Source organism: Dysidea avara, chromosome 9 (assembly GCF_963678975.1).
Source record: "Dysidea avara chromosome 9, odDysAvar1.4, whole genome shotgun sequence".
In the NCBI taxonomy this organism is placed as follows: Eukaryota; Metazoa; Porifera; class Demospongiae; order Dictyoceratida; family Dysideidae; genus Dysidea; species Dysidea avara.
The window spans coordinates 24,177,176-24,198,695 of record NC_089280.1 but is presented as its reverse complement, the minus strand read 5'-3'; the positions used below and the strand labels follow the sequence as shown (position 1 = coordinate 24,198,695).

At 39.6% G+C, this 21,520-nt stretch overlaps 1 protein-coding gene and 2 long non-coding RNA genes across 4 annotated transcripts in view; 2 read left to right on the top strand and 1 right to left on the bottom strand.

The window, feature by feature from the left end:
* Nucleotides 1–3,111: 3,111 nt before the first annotated feature.
* On the top strand, nucleotides 3,112–7,889 carry LOC136265691 (uncharacterized). Its single transcript, XR_010705687.1, has 4 exons — nucleotides 3,112–3,220; nucleotides 4,602–4,650; nucleotides 7,367–7,419; nucleotides 7,733–7,889. It is a non-coding gene; the product is annotated as an uncharacterized lncRNA (long non-coding RNA).
* An 861-nt stretch (nucleotides 7,890–8,750) lies between these two features.
* LOC136265693 (uncharacterized) lies at nucleotides 8,751–18,130 on the bottom strand. The gene is made up of 3 exons (XR_010705688.1): nucleotides 18,005–18,130; nucleotides 10,208–10,256; nucleotides 8,751–9,077 (listed from the first exon to the last, which is right to left on the bottom strand). It is a non-coding gene; the product is annotated as an uncharacterized lncRNA (long non-coding RNA).
* Nucleotides 18,131–18,149: 19 nt separating this feature from the next.
* LOC136265690 (ABC transporter G family member 20-like) overlaps nucleotides 18,150–21,520 on the top strand; it is a 52,895-nt gene continuing 49,524 nt past the window's right edge. For both annotated transcript variants that reach the window (XM_066060586.1, XM_066060585.1), the window contains exon 1: nucleotides 18,150–18,366. In XM_066060586.1, the coding sequence (XP_065916658.1) occupies nucleotides 18,230–18,366 (137 nt within the window). In that variant the 5' untranslated portion in view covers nucleotides 18,150–18,229. The remainder of the gene's footprint in view (nucleotides 18,367–21,520) is intronic.

Genomic DNA, 21,520 nt, shown 5'->3' with positions numbered 1-21,520 from the left:
CTCTTATGAATGAGCATGCCATTTAAAAGGTCTGACTGGATCTGCAGAAAATCAATAAAAATCTTCAAGTAACCTCATAATATTGAAAATAGTTTATGGTATCCAAATCAAATTTTGAAGAATTTTAATGTCCATAATCTGTCAGCAGCTGGGGGTGCAGCTACATCCCCAGACCCCTGCACCTATAACTCACTACCAAATTTGGAAACAACTTTGAAAAAATCCTGGATACACCCCTGTCTGTGTCTATAAACACTCTTATAGACCCTTTGCAGGTGAGCTGCTGCGGTATAGCAAGTACAACCCATTTTGCAACCCTGATAGTGTAAGGGAGAGCATACTGGTCAACCTTTGCTGTGGAATGCAGAAGAAGCAACTCTACTTCCTGAGTATTGTTTTACTCTTATAGAAAGCAACGCTATCAGGGTTGCAAAACGGGTTGTATTCCAAGATGGCGGATGTTGCTATGGCAGCAGCTTAGGCCACTCCAAATAAATTCTCTGTTTCCTGTCCTGGACTCAAGCATATTTGCATGCGGGTGGGCGGTCCGTTTCTATTATTTCATTATAGATTGGCAGCTTTTCAAGTCAGCATTTGCCTGGCACAACCATAAAAAGCTGCATAAAAGCATGCTAAGCTTGTTTCTTCCTTTTTAAATTGCAAAAATAGCACAAACGTGAAGTTAATGCTGACTTTGATAGCACTGCTGACACGTGAGCCTGTCAGTATGCAAGAATAACCGGGAAATAACAGAGGAATATGGAACAATGGAATATTTAGAGTTGACAGTAACCAGATGCGGGCGGTGGACGAGAATTTATTTGGAGTGGCCTTACCTGCAAAGGGTCTATATGTACCACTCAGGCTTTTACCTATATAGGTTACAATAGGTATTCTGTAGCTACTTGATGCTATATAAAACCACTATAAATTGCACTGACCTGTGGTCAGCTAATTGTCAATCTACACTGACCATTTTGCAATTGTTCCATTAGATTTTTTACCAGGGTTATGGGTGAAAAAAAAAATGCATAGCTTTGTGTTCCTTCTCTAAAGTGCATGTGTACATTTCTTGGTTCCAACAGCTTGCAATTGGACTTGATAATTTCAGCAATTGTGCTGCAATACATGCATGTGCTTGTACTATCTAGCTATTTGATATTTATAGGTTACTGCTTAATTGCAATGTACAACTTAGAGGACTGTGAAAGGATTGAGATGTGACACACAGTAACACAACTATTAAAAGTTCTATAGCATTATCAATTTTCTCAAGTATATGTACTAGCCTGAGTCTAAACCATTGGAAAATATCCACCCAAACTCTTATAATTCTAGAATGCAATATAGCCAATTGTGATTCACATGTTGAACTGTATACTAAGTCATGCTCAATTGAACTTTGCATACATTTAAATTTAAGTTCTTACTCCTTTTTTTTTCTTTTTGCAAATTTTTGATGTGGTACACTACATCTGACATAGCAGTACATGGAATTATTGGGAAAACAAAGTTATAATGTACTAGCATAGGTACCTGCCCTATGTGCAGGACCATTTCACATTTTCACATTAGCAAGCCTAATAATGTGAACATGGGGTTAACTAAACAGCAGAATTGCATGTAAGCTAACCAATAATTATTAAGACATGTGCAAATTATGTGGTGCTATTCTACTGTAATAACGTAGGTGGTCAACCGTGTTTAAAGCACTTGTAGCTATACTGCAAGCAACTGAAGGATTGAGCAAAATTAACTTAATACACAAGTACATACTTCCTGGCTATAATTTAGGCATTAACATCACAAGAATTGGAGTTACAAAGAGAAGGCACTTAATGTGTGCATGAGACAAACAAATAGACAAACCAATTGGCCTGCCTGTGCCTGTATACTCATGGTACCTGCCCTACGTGCACATTTTCACATTAACCACAATAACATGAATCAGTGCTTTAGGAAAGAAGCATGTCCTAAACTGATCATGAGTAGCATGCTCATGAACTTATTTCAACATCATGCAAGCCTAATAGTTAAAGTGATGCGAACATGGAGTTAACTAAACAACAGAATTGCATGTAAGCTAAACTAATATTATCAAGACATGTGCAAATTATGTGGTGCTATCCTATCATGCAGGCACTGCATGTAATAACGTGGTCAACAGTATTTAAAGCACTTTTAGCTATTCTGCAAGGGGTTTGAGCAAAATTAACTTAATACACAGGTACACACTTCATCACATCACAAAGAATTGGAGTTACAAAGAGAAGGTACTTACTCTAATAGAACACACAGACAAACGTACATGCACCCAATTGGCTGGCCCATGCATGCCTGCCCTAGCTATCAAGTGTGCTACTGTATACTTTTCCAACAGTCTGTATGCTGTGAGCAAGCTATGAACTTACTATTAGCAAAAAGTTAAGTTAGAATAAGTACTGAGCTATGCACCAAAAAGGTAGACAAAATGAAAAAGAAAGTTATGCCTGTGGCCCCACACCCTACACAGTAGTAACTGCAACAACTTAAGGGAGGTGCTTTACCAGCTGAATTATTTATCGCTTGTTCAGCTTGGTCTTGTTTGAACGCTTTAACCATGCATGATTAGAGTATTTGAGTCACTGTTTTTGTTAGAGCATTTGAGTGACTGTTGTATTAGAGTATTTTAGTGACTTCTATTATATCATCCCCACCCAGATCTTATACCTGTGCCAGAGGTGGAGTTTAGGCCAATGAAACTTGATTGCCAGTTTCTCGCTCAAAATTTTGAAAATTTGATGCGGGCGGTTATTAATCATTATTCATTATTTTCCAAAAGCACAACACACATCCCAAACATGAAGATTTCTGCCAAAAACAGTGAGATCTACATTGATTACTCTTGCATAAATACCTTACTAATCTATAACAAGTGATTTTTCCATTAGAGTATAGCTGATTGCTCTATTAGAGTAAAAGTGACTGCTCTATTAGAGTATTTCGATCTGAAATACCAATAATGAAATTCCATGCGGGTGTATGAAAAGCAATCTCGTTATGTACAGACTTGCTCAACCACAAAGTTACCTAATACAGGAAACTGGCTAATCACGTGATCACCGCACATTGCTGTTGTGGTCAACCACGTTTTCTGCGTAGCTAACAATGACGAGTGAGTGACTTTATAAAGGAGATAAACTGGTGACTGTTATGAATATGGAAAGCACCTTGATGGAAGGTACGGCAACTCACAACTAAATTTGCAGTGACTTGTGTATGCACACATTCATAGTGATGAGCGAGTGAATCACTATTAATTTTTGTCTCGAGCGTAACTTATACTGAACATAATGTATGGCATTGCTACCAGGTGGTTACCAATGCGCCTGACAATGTCATACATATTTAAACTGTAAGCTCACTGGTACACATGGGGCAAGCCGGGTCGAGGTTGAGATTTGAACTATGATGAGCACGACTGAACCTCTGCTTTGTGCTGTTGCAGTTTCACCGTAAATTCTTACCGGTGAAACAACATAACCAAATGGTTAGGACTAGTCTGGCGCTGCCGACCCTTTTAGCCGCTTGCTTTATGATTAGTTGGGCGGCGCTCGCTCGCTGTAAAAGGGGTCTGGTCACAATCGCATACTAAACTTGTGTACGCTGCCATATAGTGGCAGCACCAATCAAATTGCAGCATTTGTGATTAAACTGAACATTCAGTGCGTAAAGAGCTGAACCATGGATACTATTGCCCGGAGGGTATCGTATCTACGGTAACTATGCATGGTCTTACTTGGAAGAGGACGGAGTGCGCTGTTATCAACTGTATACAGAAGTTGGCTACAAGAGGTACGCCTCTGACAGTGCTGTCAAACTTGAAGCGAGGTTCGAAGCCATAATTCTATAGCGTTACCATGACAAAACCCACGTGATTCGGATGTTAATTAATTCCAGCTGCACAAGTTTAGTATGCGGTTGTGACCAGACCCTTTTACAGCGAGCGCTGCCCTACTAATCAAAAAGCAAGCGGCATAAAAGGGTCGGCAGCGCCAGACTAGGTTAGGACAGTGGCTTGTATACCCCATGATGCTGGCCGGTTCATGCTGTTGCAGTTTCTTGCACTACTTACCATGACTATAACTGGTTATTATGGAACTTTGAGACAGTTTCTATCCGTGTTAACCTCCTGCAAGTTACTAGTCTTGTCCAAGGTGGATTTGCCCACACATACTCAAGTGCTTAGGATACTTTCCCCAGCAGATTCAAGCCTAATAGAGCTTTATATGACATGCTTAATATAATGCTGCAGAATTGTTCATTTGATATCTAGCTTTTATTTCTCTTGTAATGCTGTGTACTCCCGGACACTAAACAAGACTATGGGACCGGCCATAATTGACGCAGTAAGATACATGAATTATAGTTTAGCTTTTTTCATTGTACCAGTGATAGACATGATGTCATGCACTCATCCAGTATTTTCTATAACACAAACTGAGTACGTATGCAACAAAATTTAATATTTTATCTTCAAATGTTTAGTAAAATATTTGTTCGTATTCTCCCTATTGTGTTGTGTGTATTGTCAATCTTATATCAATTGCTTTATTTTACAGATTATTAAAACAAGATGCCACAGAACTTGCCAGCTTGAGCAATCTTAGTGTAAGTGTATTTTGTTTGTGATCTTACAATAGACCATATGCAATCTTGGGGGCATGGTTTTGTAGTATTGATCGTGTGCAATCTGTAACCAGAATGTCTTGCAAGAATACTATAGTAACTTCTTGGATGTTCCTTTCATCAAGAGTATGAGCATTTAAAATTTTCCCAGTATAGAATTTCTTGCTCTCAGGGATGTATGAGACTATGCTCTAGATTGCGCATAGTCTATAACAACAAATACAGTGTCCTCAGTAAGGAGATTGATTTAAGCCCCCTACCCCACCACCAACATACATTCACATTTGTACCACCCTTTAAGCAAGGCCTAAACTGTTGGTCATCACAATCCTAGAGGGGAAGATCTGAAAGCTACTGTACAGTAGATGACTTAGGCAGTGTAAAACGTAGGTGAATTTGGCAAATAGTCCAAGTTTTTTTCCTCGCCTATAGCCATTGTTAGCTATGTCACTGTGTAGAGATATGTTGCAAAACACACCGGGGTGTAGCTAGCTTTCTGAATTACCCGGGCACAAGATCTGGCTGTCCCCTTTAACAAGCAATGCGAGCTCATCTCTGTGGACTCTTCATTACAGATTTGCTTTAAAGCCTAGCTAGCCACTACACTGCTGTTTGTACAGCTTAGCCCTTAAACCCGCATCATCCAGAAAACTGGATTTACACTTAATAAATACACATGCTTTGCACAAAGCGCTGTAACTTTCGAAGCTTTCTTCCCTCCTATGGCTATGCAATTTATGTCATTCTACTCATGATGTAGCAAGGATCAAAATGATACCTAGGGTTTTACCCTAACACTAAATGGTGAAGCCAAAACTAGTCGTGAAAATAACTTTTCAGTAAGGAAACACGCAAACCCTTTACATACCTTTATACAATGGTTGATAACTCGATGGTAGTTGATCCTATCGCTTTGCAACAACTTTCATTCCGCTCTTCATGAAATTCTGCATCAGGCCATATATGACTCATATGAGTAAACCCACAATCGAAATTAAACATGAGACAAGAATTTAGAAACACGGAGACATGACTCGTCGCTGTTCACTGCTTCATAACAAGTAAGCCACTGTAGTTACAGTGTTCATTTAACCTTCTCCAAGTAGCCCAGTAAACACACTTTTAATCTATGTGTATTTGTAGGCTGTAAGAATTAAGTTACCCCACCTAGTGTCGCCATGCATGTCCATATTGTGTAAACATGCAGTTTTCTGCCGGTTTAAGGGTTAGATACTACTGCACAAATAGTACAGAAGCTTAGATGGATTAACTTAGCCTCCAGCCCCAATATTGTACTTTGTCTTCACTCTTCTGTCTTTTCTACTCACACACACTGAGCATTTTAGCGTACTTCATAACCAACATTGAGAAGTTGAGTAAACAACGATCCTCCTTTTTATTCCTTAACAATTACTTTACATGTCCAGTACTGAGCAGTTTCACCAAATTATAGCACATTGTTCTGACTTTCAACCACCCCAATATAGAATCATGTGGTGCTGAGCATTACATAGAAGTTTACTAAATTGACAGAGGAAGCTTGGTAAATTCAAGTATATTTGATTTTTATGATACTATTGTTGAAAAATATTACAAGATGCTCCAAAGAGATAGAAGGTGTATATTTTTTTAGTCTGTATTAATTACGGGTGCACCTGGATGGGTGCAGCCGTTACCGAGCTTGCTACCTGAGCACCAGTAATGATTGCCCAGGGAGGCCCGGGTATAGCTATGCCCCTGAAACACAGTGATTCATCAAATGGATATATTTGCACTACTAATATAAAAATAGTGAGGAACGTGCATTTACTGTTTTAATTTGGTGCAGTCATTAGTGGAGCTACTTGTTATAACCTTGGTTGTGAGTTGTCAAATATTTTTTGTTCTATGTAGCAACATAGTATCTACTATAAGGTATATTAACATATGTAGAAATGAGTGATAGCTACATATTTATCCATTCACAACATAAAACAAATAATAATTTGTTACTATCATCTATTATATTAAACATGGTAGGATATCCATTATCCATTGCGATGAAATGTTAAGAAGTGTCTATGGTGTGTACCATCAATCATTAGAAGGTGTCCTAGTGCTGTGAACCTGCAGAGTTTACTAAAACCGGTTATTGGAAGGTGAATAATTGGATATTGACCCGTTATTGTCTGATTGTAAATTAGCAGACATTATGGCACTAAACATGTGCCTTTTGGAAGCCTTCTGGAAGCTTAAGGGTGGTACCAAAGTGACCATCAACATCCTGCCTTACAATAACAGCTATTACAATCACATATTTACACATGCTTAGAGGTTATGTTGTGATGTTAACACAAAATGGGTGGGCAAAATCGGTTTAAAGGCTTCTTACCCAATAATTGGCTTGACCTAGACAATACTGGTTAGTAACATGTTTTTCCATACCAGTTCGCAACACTAGTCCCATATTTAAAGTTTCCAACAACAGACACATCACAAATCACTTTCATAATTTATTGTGTTGATTTTTAGTTAAGACCAGCAACTGTTGTCACAAGTGATTATTATTATTATTTATTATTATTATTATTATTAGCGCTTTACAGTGACCAGCACTGAAGGTCTGACAGCAACATGTGCTACAGCCTTAGGATTACCTAACCTACAAGGACTTAGACCTAGTGACTTGACTTACTGACGAATGTTCCTCTTATAATAGGTGCTAGTGGCACACAGATGTTTATTCATTGGAGTCATGTGCATACTGCTGAGGTAAGTCTATTGTCAGCTGTGTATATACTGTACCATATGGATATCAAATCATCAATCGAGCATTGTCATTTGCTTAGTTCATTCAGTGCTATTGTAAGAATGATGTAGATTGTCGCTTTTCTGCCTTACAATGTCACTGGAAAATTAGTGTGGTTTCAGAGTGACCTATAATGCTTCTGGGAAGTTCTGCAATAGTGTTGATTTGGCTAGTGAGATTTTGGCTTCATTTGCTGATTTGATTGTCCAATTTCTGTAACCTGTTTAGTGGTCTTTTATTTCTATGATTATTAGCAATTGTCATCTTGATATATAGGTGTTCTGGAGATTATGGGAAAACACCACACACGATGCAATTGGTTTATAATAGTGTGTATTCTAACTTATTCTGTAACTAACTTTTGTTTGTCATATCGATTGAGTTGTGTATATTTTTATCACTTGTTCAGACTTGTTGCATATTACAAGTTTAATCGAAGGTTAAGTTGAAGGTGGCCATAATAACATTAATAGATGGGAACTAGCATTGAACACTATGCACTATTCAGTAAATATCCAAACAGTAAGGTTAGCTTGATCACTATGCATTGTGGTATTCATTAGAAGGTATCAACAGGTTTGGGGTAGTACCACATGTAGCAGCCTCTGTTCTAGATCATTCTATGCTATAGCAGGCAGTAAAGGAGCAGCATTATCACTAATTGTTTGCAGTGCTGGAAACTTTTTATCCCACCAAAGGTCCATAGTACCAAACTACGGCTGGTTAGTAGGATATGGGCTGCATTGTAGCATATCAGTTAGGAGGGATCATATAGGGCATCTGGTGTGGGGTAAATTGGCATACCACCAAATGTACCAGCCAGAGCTTTATCATAAATGTTGGGGTACACATTTACCATGACCCAATCTTGGAGGGCCATGTGATCTCACACAACAGATTAAGGGTCAGGTCACAAGGCTACAGTGCTCCAGCCCATTCTCCCAATCTCGATGTGTTGTTGTATTATGGTCATTGCCACACACTGGTATACAGAATGTTTGTTTCAGCTCTATAGTCAACATCATCTTCATAACACTCACTGCTGTGATGCAATGGTTCTTTCAAAATGATGCACTTGCAATAATCAAGGCTTGCAACACAGTAAACATAATAGTGGTGAGACAAACTTATCAAATGTACTATCAGTACATGTATATCAACCAGATGTGTAAGTTTCATACTTGGAGCACAAAACTTCTGACTGTGTAAATATTATTGCAACATTCAAGTGTGTGTTGCAAATGACGATTGCAAGTCCCTAGATGGCTCCACAAACACTTCTGTACAATACAAGTGAAGAAAAATACCAACATATAAATGGACACTTCATTATGTTTTTTCACTACTTGCATTGTATCATTACAGTACATTATACATAAACACATTTATTACACACTTAGATATGCTACAAAGGAATTGTCAGTTTCGTGTCGTAATTGGCTAATTCATAATTAAGTCACCAATTGCTGCAGATTGATTGCCGTCTTAAGCTTCTTGGTATAAAAACATCTACAGATCATCTAAGGCTCTTCATCATTATATAGGCAGGGGGCTTATCAGTGCTGAAGCGAGTGGACTGACTAATAGGCCATCATCATCTATCACACAGACTTCTCACTTCCTGGAATATAAATGCTAACAATAAATTAAACAATAATAATTATTGTGATATGTAATGTGTAAATAATATGAGGTGGTATAAGCAGTGGACCTGGAAATGAAGAACTCAATTGGTACTTCACATTCATGCCTGTTACCTCTACAAGTCACAGCATTCCATCTTGCATGGCCAAATCACTTATTCTATATCATGGTGCCTCACACAATCCCTAGCATTTAATGCCTACACTGAAAGAGGGTTTGGACTGCTTAGCATAGGCCATTCTGATGGGTGCTCATTTTCACACCTCCAGGTACCATACGCACCATTAATATTAATAAATACTAGAAGTTAAACTTCTCATGCACCACATGAAGCACACAAGGCTATTATAATTTTGTCAAACTGCTTGTGTAACCAGCAGCTCTTGCCAGCAGTCACCCTTTCACTGAAAATGTTTCCTGGAAAAGTTGTTACACAAAATTTCTCCAGTTAAGCAATACTAGTGTACTTGTCATACAGAAAGCCAGCTGTAACCAGTGAGCAGCCAGTCCAGACCTGATGATAGACGTCATGTGATGCATGGTGCAGAAGTGCTATGACTATGTAAGATGAGACACTGTGACTTGCAGAGGCATCTAATACAATAGAATGCATAAACACTAGGAAACATATAAAATTTCTAGATCCCTGCAGGTCTTTGGTCCTGGGTTTATTAATTCCTGGGGTAGGGAATTATATTAGTACTAACTTGTGTACAATAATCTGTATTTGTAGCTATAAAATACCTTAAGGGAACATCTGAGAAGTTTGACTATAGTATTCTAGGGATGGGAGGGTATTGACATTTCTGTCGTACGATTATTGTCATGAGCCATTCTCACAATTATTGTACATTTAACCACTGTACTGTAACAAAAAACCCTAAAATATTCAACTAAACGGCAAAAATATTTAAGATGATCGATTATTATGTGATAATTGCCAATTTTAAATTATCACTAGTTAATGAAAATTAGACGATTGCCAACTAAATATCATGATAATTGGATAATTGCCCATCCCTATAATATTCTTGCATCAATACTACAAAACCATGCCCCCAAGATTGCATATGGTCTATTGTAAGATCACAAACAAAATACACTTACACTAAGATTGCTCAAGCTGGCAAGTTCTGTGGCATCTTGTTTTAATAATCTGTAAAATAAAGCAATTGATATAAGATTGGACAATACACACAACACAATAGGAAGAATACGAACAAGTGTTTTACTAAACATTTGAAGATAAAATATTAAATTTTGTTGCATACGTACTCAGTTTGTGTTATAGAAAATACTGGATGAGTGCATGACATCATGTCTATCACTGGTACAATGAAAAAGCTTAACTATAATTCATGTATCTTACTGCGTCAATTATGGCCAGTCCCATAGTCTTGTTTAGTGTCAAGTGGTACACAGCATTACAAGAGAAATAAAAGCTAGATATCAAATAAACATTTCTGCAGCATTATATTAAGCATGTCATATAGAACTCTATTAGGCTTGAATCTGCTGGGGAAAGTATCCTAAGCACTTGAGTATTTGCGGGCAAATCCACCTTGGACAAGACTAGTAACTTGCAGGAGGTTAACACGGATAGAAACTGTCTCAAAGTTCCATAATAACCAGTTATAGTCATGGTAAGTAGTGCAAGAAACTGCAACAGCATGAACCGGCCAGCATCATGGGGCATACAAGCCACTGTCCTAACCATTTGGTTATGTTGTTTCACCGGTAAGAATTTACGGTGAAACTGCAACAGCACAAAGCAGAGATTCAGTCGTGCTCATCATAGTGATTCACTTGCTCATCACTTAGTCTGGCGGCGCCCGCCCTTACTCTATGCGATGGGGAGGGCGCCGCCAGACTACTCATCACTATGAATGTGTCCAAGGGCATCGGAACCGGGGGCCAGGGGGGGGGGCGGGCCCCCACACTATTTCAAAAGCATGTTTGGCCCCCCACTTTTTGGGCCAAGTACTAGTAGCCAATCAGCCAAAGTTATATACACGCACAGAAATGCATACCTCCATACGAGAAGCCATACAACCATCACACAAAAGCACTCTGGGGTGTGGCATCACCAGTCCACCGCAGGGGCGGATCCAGACTTATAGAAAGGGGGGTCAAAAATGAACTGAGGCACTACATTGTCTCTGGTTTGATATGGTGAGACCAAAAATAATTTTAAAAAGGCCACAGCCAGCTGACAATAGCTGCCCACCTCACCAACCATGCATTTATAGCTGATAAAGTACATAAAAATCCTAACATAGCTCACTACACACTATTCTAATACTGTGACTGCTTTATTAGAGTGACTGCTCTATTAGAGTATCTCGATCTTGGTATACTAAAAATTTTGGAGGGGAGGTCAAGAGGCCCCTTTGACCCCCCCTGTATCCGCCCCTGGTCCACCGCAATCAAGCCATTCATTGTACTGTACGAGGCACTGTATTAAACACAAAAGCACCTGTAATTTTATTTCTGTTCTGCTTGCACATGATACCTGTTGATCAAATATTTCCTGGATCCCATGCAGTGAGAAGTTTGAACAGTAGAAAGAGTGTCATGTCCGTGATGTGGGAAAGATTGAACTCAAATTGAGGGTGGTAACAGATCTAAGTCTAAGAGGGCAGTCACACTGTAGTGCACGAGTGTATGGGAGTTGCTGACTAGTGTTGCACCGATATCCAAATTAGCCGATTATTCCGATAACCGATATTAAGCAACAGAATTAGCCGATACCGATAACCGATCCGATATACACTAATAACACTAACACTCATCCTCATCATTATTAAATGGCTCATATTAGTGACATAACCATTGATATACAGCTCATTCTAGGCTAAAATGTAAAGTTAGATGTATCTAATCAAAAACAGCCAAGCTGTAAAAAAAGGTGCGGCCCCCATAAAGGCCATGGTGAAAAAAGATGTGAAATCCAAGGTGGCGGCCAAGAAATGGCTGTGATGGTAGGTTAATGGTTACATTTTAATAACAACAATTCAGGTGAATTTGGTGCCAAGACCAAGCGGCACAAAATTCACCTGAATTGCCGTTATTAAAATGTAACCATTAACCTACCATCACAGCCATTTCTTGGCCGCCACCTTGGATTTCACATCTTTTTTCACCATGGCCTTTATGGGGGCTGCACCTTTTTTTACAGCTTGGCTGTTTTTGATTAGATATCACTTCTTTTTGTATTTGTATACTGCAAAGCCGGCCTATGGCTGGCTTTGGGGCTTTTTTAACCCATGTGTTTTTTTCTTTACCACAGGAAGAAGAAAAGAACTTAAAGAAGAATTTTAATACTTCCATTATTTTTGATTTTATTAGTAATTATACAAATTATATACATATATTTATTACATGCTCATTATTCCCCACAGGATTTTTTTTGCAGCTGATCTCTCTACTGGGTGACTTGAAATGTAGCTGAACTATATACAGGATGGTTTCTTTGTAGCTGAACTCTCTGTAACAGGTGATTTGTTTGCAGCTAAACTCTCTACATGGTGGTGTCTTTATAGCCGAACTCTCTACATGATGGTTTCTTTGTAGCTGAACTCTCTATAAGGTGACTTCGTCTAGCTGAACTCTCTACAGGGTGATTTTTTTGTAGCTGAACTCTCTGCAGGGTGATTTGTTTGCAGCTGAACTCTCTACATGATGGTTTCTTTGTAGCTGAACTCTCTACAAGGTGACTTCGTCCAGTTGATCTCTCTACGGGGTGATTTGTTTCTAGCTGAACTCTCTACAGGTGAATTGTTTGCAGCTAAACTCTCTACATGGTGGTTTCTTTGTAGCTGAACTCTCTACAAGGTAACTTCTTCTCTACAGGGTGATTTGTTGTAGTTGAATTCTCTACTAGGTGGTTTGTATGAGGCTGAACTCTCTACATGGCGGTTTCTTTGTAGCTGAACTCTCTACAGAGTGATTTGTTTGCAGCTGAACTCTCTACATGATGGTTTCTTTGTAACTGAACACTCTACAAGGTGACTTCTTCTAGCATGATCTTTCTACAGGGTGAATTGTTGTAGCTGAACTATCTACAAGGTAACTTCTTCTAGCTGATCTCTATACAGGGTGATTTGTTTGTAGTTGAATTCTGTACAGGTGGTTTCTTTGTAGCTGAACTCTGTACATGATGGTTTCTTTGTAGCTAAACTCTTTACAAGGTGACTTCTTCTAGCTGAACTCTCTACGGGGTAATTTCTTTGTAGCTGAACTCTCTATATGATGGTTTCTTTGTAAATGAACTCTCTACAAGGTGAATTCTTCTACCTGATCTCTCTACAGGGTGATTTGTTTGTAACTGAACTCTGTACAAGTGCGTTTTTGTGGGTGATCTCACTGCAGGTTGATTTGTTTGTAGCTGAACTCACTAAAGGGTGATTTTGCTTGTAGCTGAACTCCTTGCATTGTATCTAGTTTCTAGCTGATCTCTCTACAGGGTGATTTGTTTGTAGCTGATCTCTCTACAAGTTGATTTGTGTGTAGCTGATCTCTCTGCAGGTTGATTAATTTGCAGCCGATCTCTCTACAAGGTAATTTGTTTGTAGCTGAACTGTCTATAAAGTGATTTATTTGTAGCTGATCTCTCTGCAGGTTGATTTGTTTTAGCTGAACTCTCTACAGGGTGATTTACTTGTAGCTGAACTCCTTACATTGTGACTAGTTTCTAGCTGATCTCTCTACAGGGTGATTTGTTTGTAGCTGATCTCTCTACAAGTTGATTTGTGTGTAGCTGATCTTTCTACTGGTTGATTTGTTTGTAGCTGATCTCTCTACAGGGTAATTTGTTTGTAGTTGAACTCTGTACAAGGTGCTTTTTTGTAGGTGATCTCACTGCAGGTTGATTTGTTTGTAGCTGAACTCACTAAAGGGTGATTTGCTTGTAGCTGAACTCCTTACATTGTGTCCAGTTTCTAGCTGATCTCTCTACAGAGTGATTTGTTTGTAGCTGAACTCTCTATAAGGTGATTTATTTGTAGCTGAACTCCTTACATTGTGTGTAGTTTCTAGCTGATCTCTCTACAGGGTGATTTGTTTGTAATTGATCTCTCTACAAGTTGATTTGTGTGTAGCTGATCTCTCTGCAGGTTGATTTGTTTGTAGCCGATCTCTCTATAGGGTAATTTGTTTGTAGCTGAACTCTCTATAAGGTGATTTGTTTGTAGTTGATCTCCCTGCAGGTTGATTTGTTTTAGCTGAACTCTCTACAGGCTGATTTGTTTGTAGCCGATCTCTCTACAGGGCAATTTGTTTGTAGCTGATCTCTCTACATGGTGATTTTTTTGTAGCTGACCTCTCTTCAGGGTGATTTGTTTCTAGCTGATCTCTCTACAGGGTGATTTTTTGTAGCTGACCTCTCTTCAGGGTGATTTGTTTCTAGCTGATTGCTCTACAGGTTGATTTGTTTGTAGATGAACTCTCTACAGGGTAATTTGCTTGTAGCTGAACTCCTTACTTTGTGTCTAGTTTGTAGCTGATCTCTCTACAGGGTGATTTGTTTGTAGCTGAACTCCTTACATTGTGTGTAGTTTCTAGCTGATCTCTCTACAGGGTGATTTGTTTGTAGCTGATCTCTCTACAAGTTGATTTGTGTGTATATAGCTGATCTCTCTGCTGGTTGATTTGTTTGTAGCCGATCTCTCTACAGGTAATCTGTTTGTAGCTGAACTCTCTATAAGGTGATTTGTTTGTAGCTGATCTCTCTGCAGGTTGATTTGTTTTAGCTGAACTCTCTACAGGGTGATTGCTTGTAGCTGAACTCCTTACATTGTGTCTAGTTTCTAGCTGATGTCTCTACAGGGTGATTTTTTTGTAGCTGAACTCTCTTCAGGGTGGTTTGTTTCTAGCTGATCTCTCTACAGGTAGATTTGTGTTGATTTGTTCATTGCTGATCGCTCTAAAGGTAATTGATTTGTCGCAGTTGAACACCCTGCAAAGTGTTTTGTTTGTAGCTGATCACTCTAAAGGGTAATTTGTTTGTAGCTGAACTCTCTCCACAGTGACTTGTGTGTAGCAGAATTCTGTGTAACTGAATTCTCTAGAGAGTGACTTAATTGTAGCTGAATTCTCTACACAGTGCATGACTTGTTTATAGCTGAACTTTCTTCAGTGTGACTTGTAATGTTCTGAATCTCTATAGTGGTATATTTGCTTAACTCTCCACATGGTGACTGTCTTCTTGCTGAACTGTCTATAAGATTAACTGTTTGCAGCTGAACTCCCTACAGAATAACTTGTGATGTAATAAAATTCTATAATGGAGTAAATAAATTAGCCGAATGCTCTATTAGGGTGACTGTTCTATTAGAGTATCTCGATCTCGCATTTGCTACACGGAGTTGGCTTTCGAATCATAACTCAGTGGTTTGTAATCCGATTCTTCTGTACTACTGCAAGGACTTTCTATGAAGATTATTCCAGCTATACACCGATTTTCAGCTCATTGCTCTAAGCGGTTTGCCTAGTAGGCGTGAAAACTAATACTTTTTTATTCATAAAAATCGATCGCGTAATTGTGACACAGGTTGGGTTTTGTGTCATATCTCCGTGGTCTTTTATCTCGATTCCTTCAAACCACCAAAAGGCACTCCTACGATGGTTACTCCATCTACATAGCAATTTTCAACTCATTCCATGAAGCGGTTTACCCTGTAGGCGTGACAACAAATCGATCTTGTTTTACGCGAATAATCGATCATAACTCCTGAACCATTCATCGGATTTGTACCAAATTTGATGCTAGGATTCGCCTTTGGACTCCCTTTCTGTGTGCCAAATTTCAAGGCGATCGGAGTACGCGTTTGCTTGTTATAGCAATTTTTGCAAGTGTGCGAAAAGACGAAGAAGAAAAAAAAACGAAGAAAAAAAAACGAAACTTTGGCAGCTCGTATCTCGGAAATGGCTGGAGCGATTTCCTTCAAATTTGGAATGTAGACTCCCTTGGCTGGCGGGCAACTGTGTAGCAAATTTGGTTCCAATCAGATAAGTGATCACCGAGATACAAAGGTGTGAAAATGACGTTTTCGTTCTTCCTGTCAATATACTCACGGTGTGGCGCGCCGGCTTCTTGGGCCGCACGACACACTACCGTGTGTCTTGATACCACAAGTAAAAGTTACTCATGGTAAACAGGTTTTAAGTACATTTTACTACTGCTATACAGTTGAGACAAGTGGCTGGTACTACATAGAAACCTAAAAACCTCAGTTTGTTTATTGTTGGGCATGGCCTAAACCCTGACAGTTTATTATGGGCATGGCTTGTAGTCACTGCTAAACCATTAACACATAACTTGATTAAAATGCCAAATAACTTATGTCTAGCCTCCACAGTGGAGATTAACACTGGCCTTGATTTAATCAAAACCGATTAATCAGCTAGTAGCCAATATCGGCCAGATTAAGATTATTGAACCGATTATCATTGGTGAAACACTATTGCTGACTACTATTGCTGACTACCAACGAATCAACCAGACATTATTAAGACTTTGTGGTGAAGTTGATTTATGAAGAGAAACAAACAAGGATGTGGAATATCAAAGTGGCCAACCAATGCAGTGTAGCATTCACCTGATCTACACTCAGTTTGGGAGCACCTGCTAGAACAGACATCCCAGCCCATAGTTCCTTAGAGGTAACGATGTTTCACTTTGCCGATAAGTATATGTTAAAGCATAGCCGTGAGTGCTATATGAAAAATAAAGTACGAGGCGCTCGGCCGAGTACTTTATTTTTCATATAGCACGAGCAAGGCTATGCTTTAAATGATTTATGGAACTTTCTAGTCGTGTAGCTTCACCATACACTAGGACTCGTAATTAACAAGCGTTGCACGAACTATTAGCAGCCTGAACGCACACAAACTAGTTTAACAAAGTAACTCACGCGTATTTCACCATAGTTTGGCATAGTAGACATTCATCGCGTCTTTTGGCAGGTTTTGCTCGCAACCCACAATCGATTCTATTGTGAGTCACATGGTGAAGTATTTCCGTGATATCTCCAGGACTTGTCCGTTTACATTAACAAACGTAACAGTAACGTTACCTTCTCCCACCCATCATCAAAGCATTTAGGTATGTCTATAAAAGCAATCCAGTGGTGGAACTCGTATTGGCTGGGGTGATTGATCACTCAGCGCGGCGAGGCTATCAGCCTTCACCGGCTTGGGTGATTAGTCGTACTGGCGCGAGCTCCGTAGGCTATTAGCCTACACTAAGGCACGTGGGCAACTGTGCTTTATTGCCCACAAAGAGTGCTTTATTGAACGAATAAAGCGCTCTTTGCGGTGCAATAAAGCACTCTTTGCGGTGCAATAAAGCACTCTTTGTGGTGCAATAAAGCACTCTTTGTGGTGCAATAAAGCACTCTTTGTGGTCGATGAAGCAGTTGGCCGGCTGAGAGTGTACTTTATGAAATTTAAAGTACACTTTTTCCTTTGATCTCGCCCACGCAAAGTTCTATAACAACTATTAATGCTGTAATCCTTGTAGTGTGAAGTACGTAAAGCTCGCATAAAGAAAAGACCTTGACGTGACCATGATTTCTCATGTGATACATAGATACATCAAACACATGCAGTAGGTGTAGTGGAGCATAGCGGCGGGTGTAGGGAGTGAAGAGATAGCTATGCAGTATAGGTGTAGGGCTGTTAGCTAGTGATAACACACCCCACAACACCTTTACATAAACGTACGTATGAACTGGGTACAGAGGAGCCGTATCAATGGGACCCTGTGTGTCTGAATGGGTTTATGGTTAACTGGTCATGGCTATCTTTGGCCCCCCCCACCCTGAAAATCGTTCCTACGCCTTTGAATGTGTGCATACGCAAGTCACTGCAAATTTAGTTTAACACAGGGGTGAGTTACCGTACCTTCCATCAAGGTGCTTTCCATATTCATAACAGTCACCAGTTTATCTCCTTTATAAAGTCACTCAATCGTCACTGTTACACAGAAAACGTGGTTGACCACAACAGCAATGATCACGTGATCAACCAGTATCCTGTATTACGTAACTTTGTGGTTGAGCAAGTCTGTACATAACGAGATTGCTACGCAACACCCCCTTGAATCAAGTGCAGAGGTTGGACTAGAAGATGGATTATTTAGCTGTTGGTAGTGACGTGAACACTTTGGCGATACAGACACGAGATGTACAGAAGTTTTATGGAACTGGACGAAACGCATTCCATGTGCTGAGGGGACTCAACATGAGTGTTCCGCGTGGGACGATGTAAGTTACCCATTAGCGAGGTACCGTAAACGGGGAAGGGAAAGTTTATTGGGCGAAAGTTTCGCGGCTAAGACTTACTGAGACTAATTTCGTGGTGAAAGTTTCGCTGTAATTAGCTTAAACATAAGGCCCCTATTTGGTGATTATTAGTTTCTCATCCACCGCCCCCATCCTTCTTACAGAAAATTGCATTGTCTTTGCAACAACCGGCCATGCGCGGTTTGAGCATGCACGTGTTTTGAATAATAAAACGCGCGCAATACCGGGTACAGAAAATTGCATTGTCTTTGCATCTACCGGCCATGCGCGTGTTTTGAATAATAAAATGCGTGCAATACAGGGTTTTGGTATTTGCTAACTAGTGATGATCCTACCATACCTGGTATACTTGCCGTAAAAGTGTGTATAATTCCGGTTATACAATGATTTAACTAACGCGGAATTGAACGGCTTCGATACCTGCGTACTGTTATACCCGGCATTGCGCGCATTTTATTATTCAAAACACGCGCATGCTCAAACCGCGCATGGCCGGTTGTTGCAAAGACAATGCAATTTTCTGTACCAGGGTTTTCAAGTCCGTTGTCCTATTATAATTGCGCATGCGCTAAAAACCTACTAACTGAAGGGCCATTCACTGGTGATAAAGGAGTCACAACAACACAGTGAGTAATAGTTTTACCACATTTACAATCATCCATCATAATAGGGCACACACAGTTACCTGATCTCACTTGAATCTGCCATTTCTTTCGCACTGCTAAGCGCATGCGCCAAAATACATAGGACAACGGACTTGAAAACCCCGGTATAACAGTCCGCAGGTATCGAAGCCGTTCAATTCAGCGTCAGTTAAATCATTGTATAACCGGAATTATACACACTTTTATGGCAAGTATACCAGGAATGGTAGGATCATCACTAGTTAGCAAATACCAAAACCCTGTATTGCACGCATTTTATTATTCAAAACACGCGCATGCTCAAACCACACATGGCCGGTAGTTGCAAAGACAATGCAATTTTCTGTAAGCTACCGCATGGTAAGCCATTATTTACTCTGCGCATGCTCAGAAGAACACGTGATACCAAACTGTTATAATTTTTGTTGATGAGCGCTACAATGCGCTATATATCACCAGGAGGACTGTTGTTTTCCTTAGCAAATTGCTGCAATGCCAGTTGCAATCGTGCTCTATCGACTTCATTAAAGCAGGCTTTCAGTTGACTGTCGAAAAACAGTTGGCGATCACGAAAAGTAGAATCAGCTGGTGAAGGAAATGTTTGTAGTAAGAAAGAAAGACAATTTGGACAAGGTCTGTACATCAGTGTGTTAATATTATAAAATAATGGCATAATGGTAATACCCTCCCGCCCGTATCATAATAATTAGAAAGGCTGGATGAGAAACTAATGATCACCGAATAGGGGCCTAACTACAAAATTTTTCTTATACTTGTTTGTGAAGTTTTTTTGCAAGCTCATGACCACTAAATATCTGCTGAGTTACTCACAGGACTATTATACTAGATTATGACTCTTACAATAACAACTGATCAGTGGGCGTGGCTCTACATAAGCCTACAGACAATAATGGATGTAGATTCATGCATATCTACATGGGTGTGGCTACCATGTGTCTACAGGCAGTAATTTACTTAAGTGGGCATGGATTCGTGCATACCTACACACTGATGAATGGACGTGGCTACCATAATTATGTCTACAGACTGTAATTTACGTAAGTGGGCATGGCTCACGAAAGAAGCAGAGCTACGCTATGACGTGTGGTAACACATCCACATTTAATTTAGCACGTAGGGTCAGACCCGAATAATCTGTAAAGCAGGACCTGGATGATCCGACTCGGTTTAACATTGTTACTAATTAAACTATATTTATTGACTTACACATTGCTATATAGTTCGCCGTGAGTTGCTCTCTCTGATCGATATCAACAGCGAGTCTGACGTACGCTTGTGTTTTTGGTACAACCGGCGACCACGAGTATTCGAATAGTTTGATGCAATATACACCTGTATGGAAGCCGTACTGTAGTCTATTAACACTCAGCGGTAGAACCTTGACTGATGGCCATGGTAAAGAAGGATAAAAGGTAAGACAATAGCGCAAGCATTGTATGTTTATCAATATACCAAAGGTTTTTTCTTAAGTGATCTAGAAACGTTTCTGCGAAAGAATTAGGGCTGTAGCTGTAGCCAGTTTTCCGCTACGCTTGACTGAAGGCATCAGGCAGGTAGGCAGGCAGTAGAAAATTCCATTGACTAAATTTTTTTAAAAGTTCTGTAGCAACTTGACGGAAACATTTCGGGTCGATCTGAAGACACTTTTGGGCTTGGTTTTACCCAACCAATACTGTCATGTCGTTGTGAGGAAAAATCGCGACAGGTTTTTGGGTTATATTATATCATGGATCGCCCCCACACCTTCGATGTCCCTAATATACAGTACTATCGTACTGTATGATAGATAGTACTGTATGATATATATATATAGATCATAGATACTCGACTTATAGTAAAGGCCACTCCAAGAAAATTCAGTATTTCCCGCCCGCATGCATTTTCTCTTCCGCATTGTTTTATTCATTATGAATCTTTTATTCATATTTTATTGGCACATAGATGTCGAGGGGTCCTTCACTTCCAGAAATATCGTTGATGGTGGCTGGAAATGTAGAAATATATTTCTGAAATGTGAAATTTATTTCAGAAATGTAGAAATTAATCAGAAATTTTGACGGAAGTGTAGAAGTTTAACTTAAAATTTCCAACTTCAAATGACAGTTCTACCTATGTAAAGCTGAGCCTTGAATCACTCAAACTAGCTAGGTACGTAATTGTACTCTAGTAAATCCTTTCTAGTTCAGTTTTGCACGCCATCAGGCTTGTTACAGCATGACACAGTTCGAAACCACACACCCGTTATGACCTGCCAAGCACACTGGATACTATTATGTGGAGTTATCAAAACTGTATGAAGCATATCTGCTGGCAAACCATTCAACTCTAGTTCCCTAACCAACAAAACCGCTTTGATCGCCGCTTTGATCGCCGCTTTGATCGCCGCTTTGATCGCCGCTTTGATCGCCGCTTTGACAGGAGTCGAAATGTCAGAAATGCGAGCAGAAGTG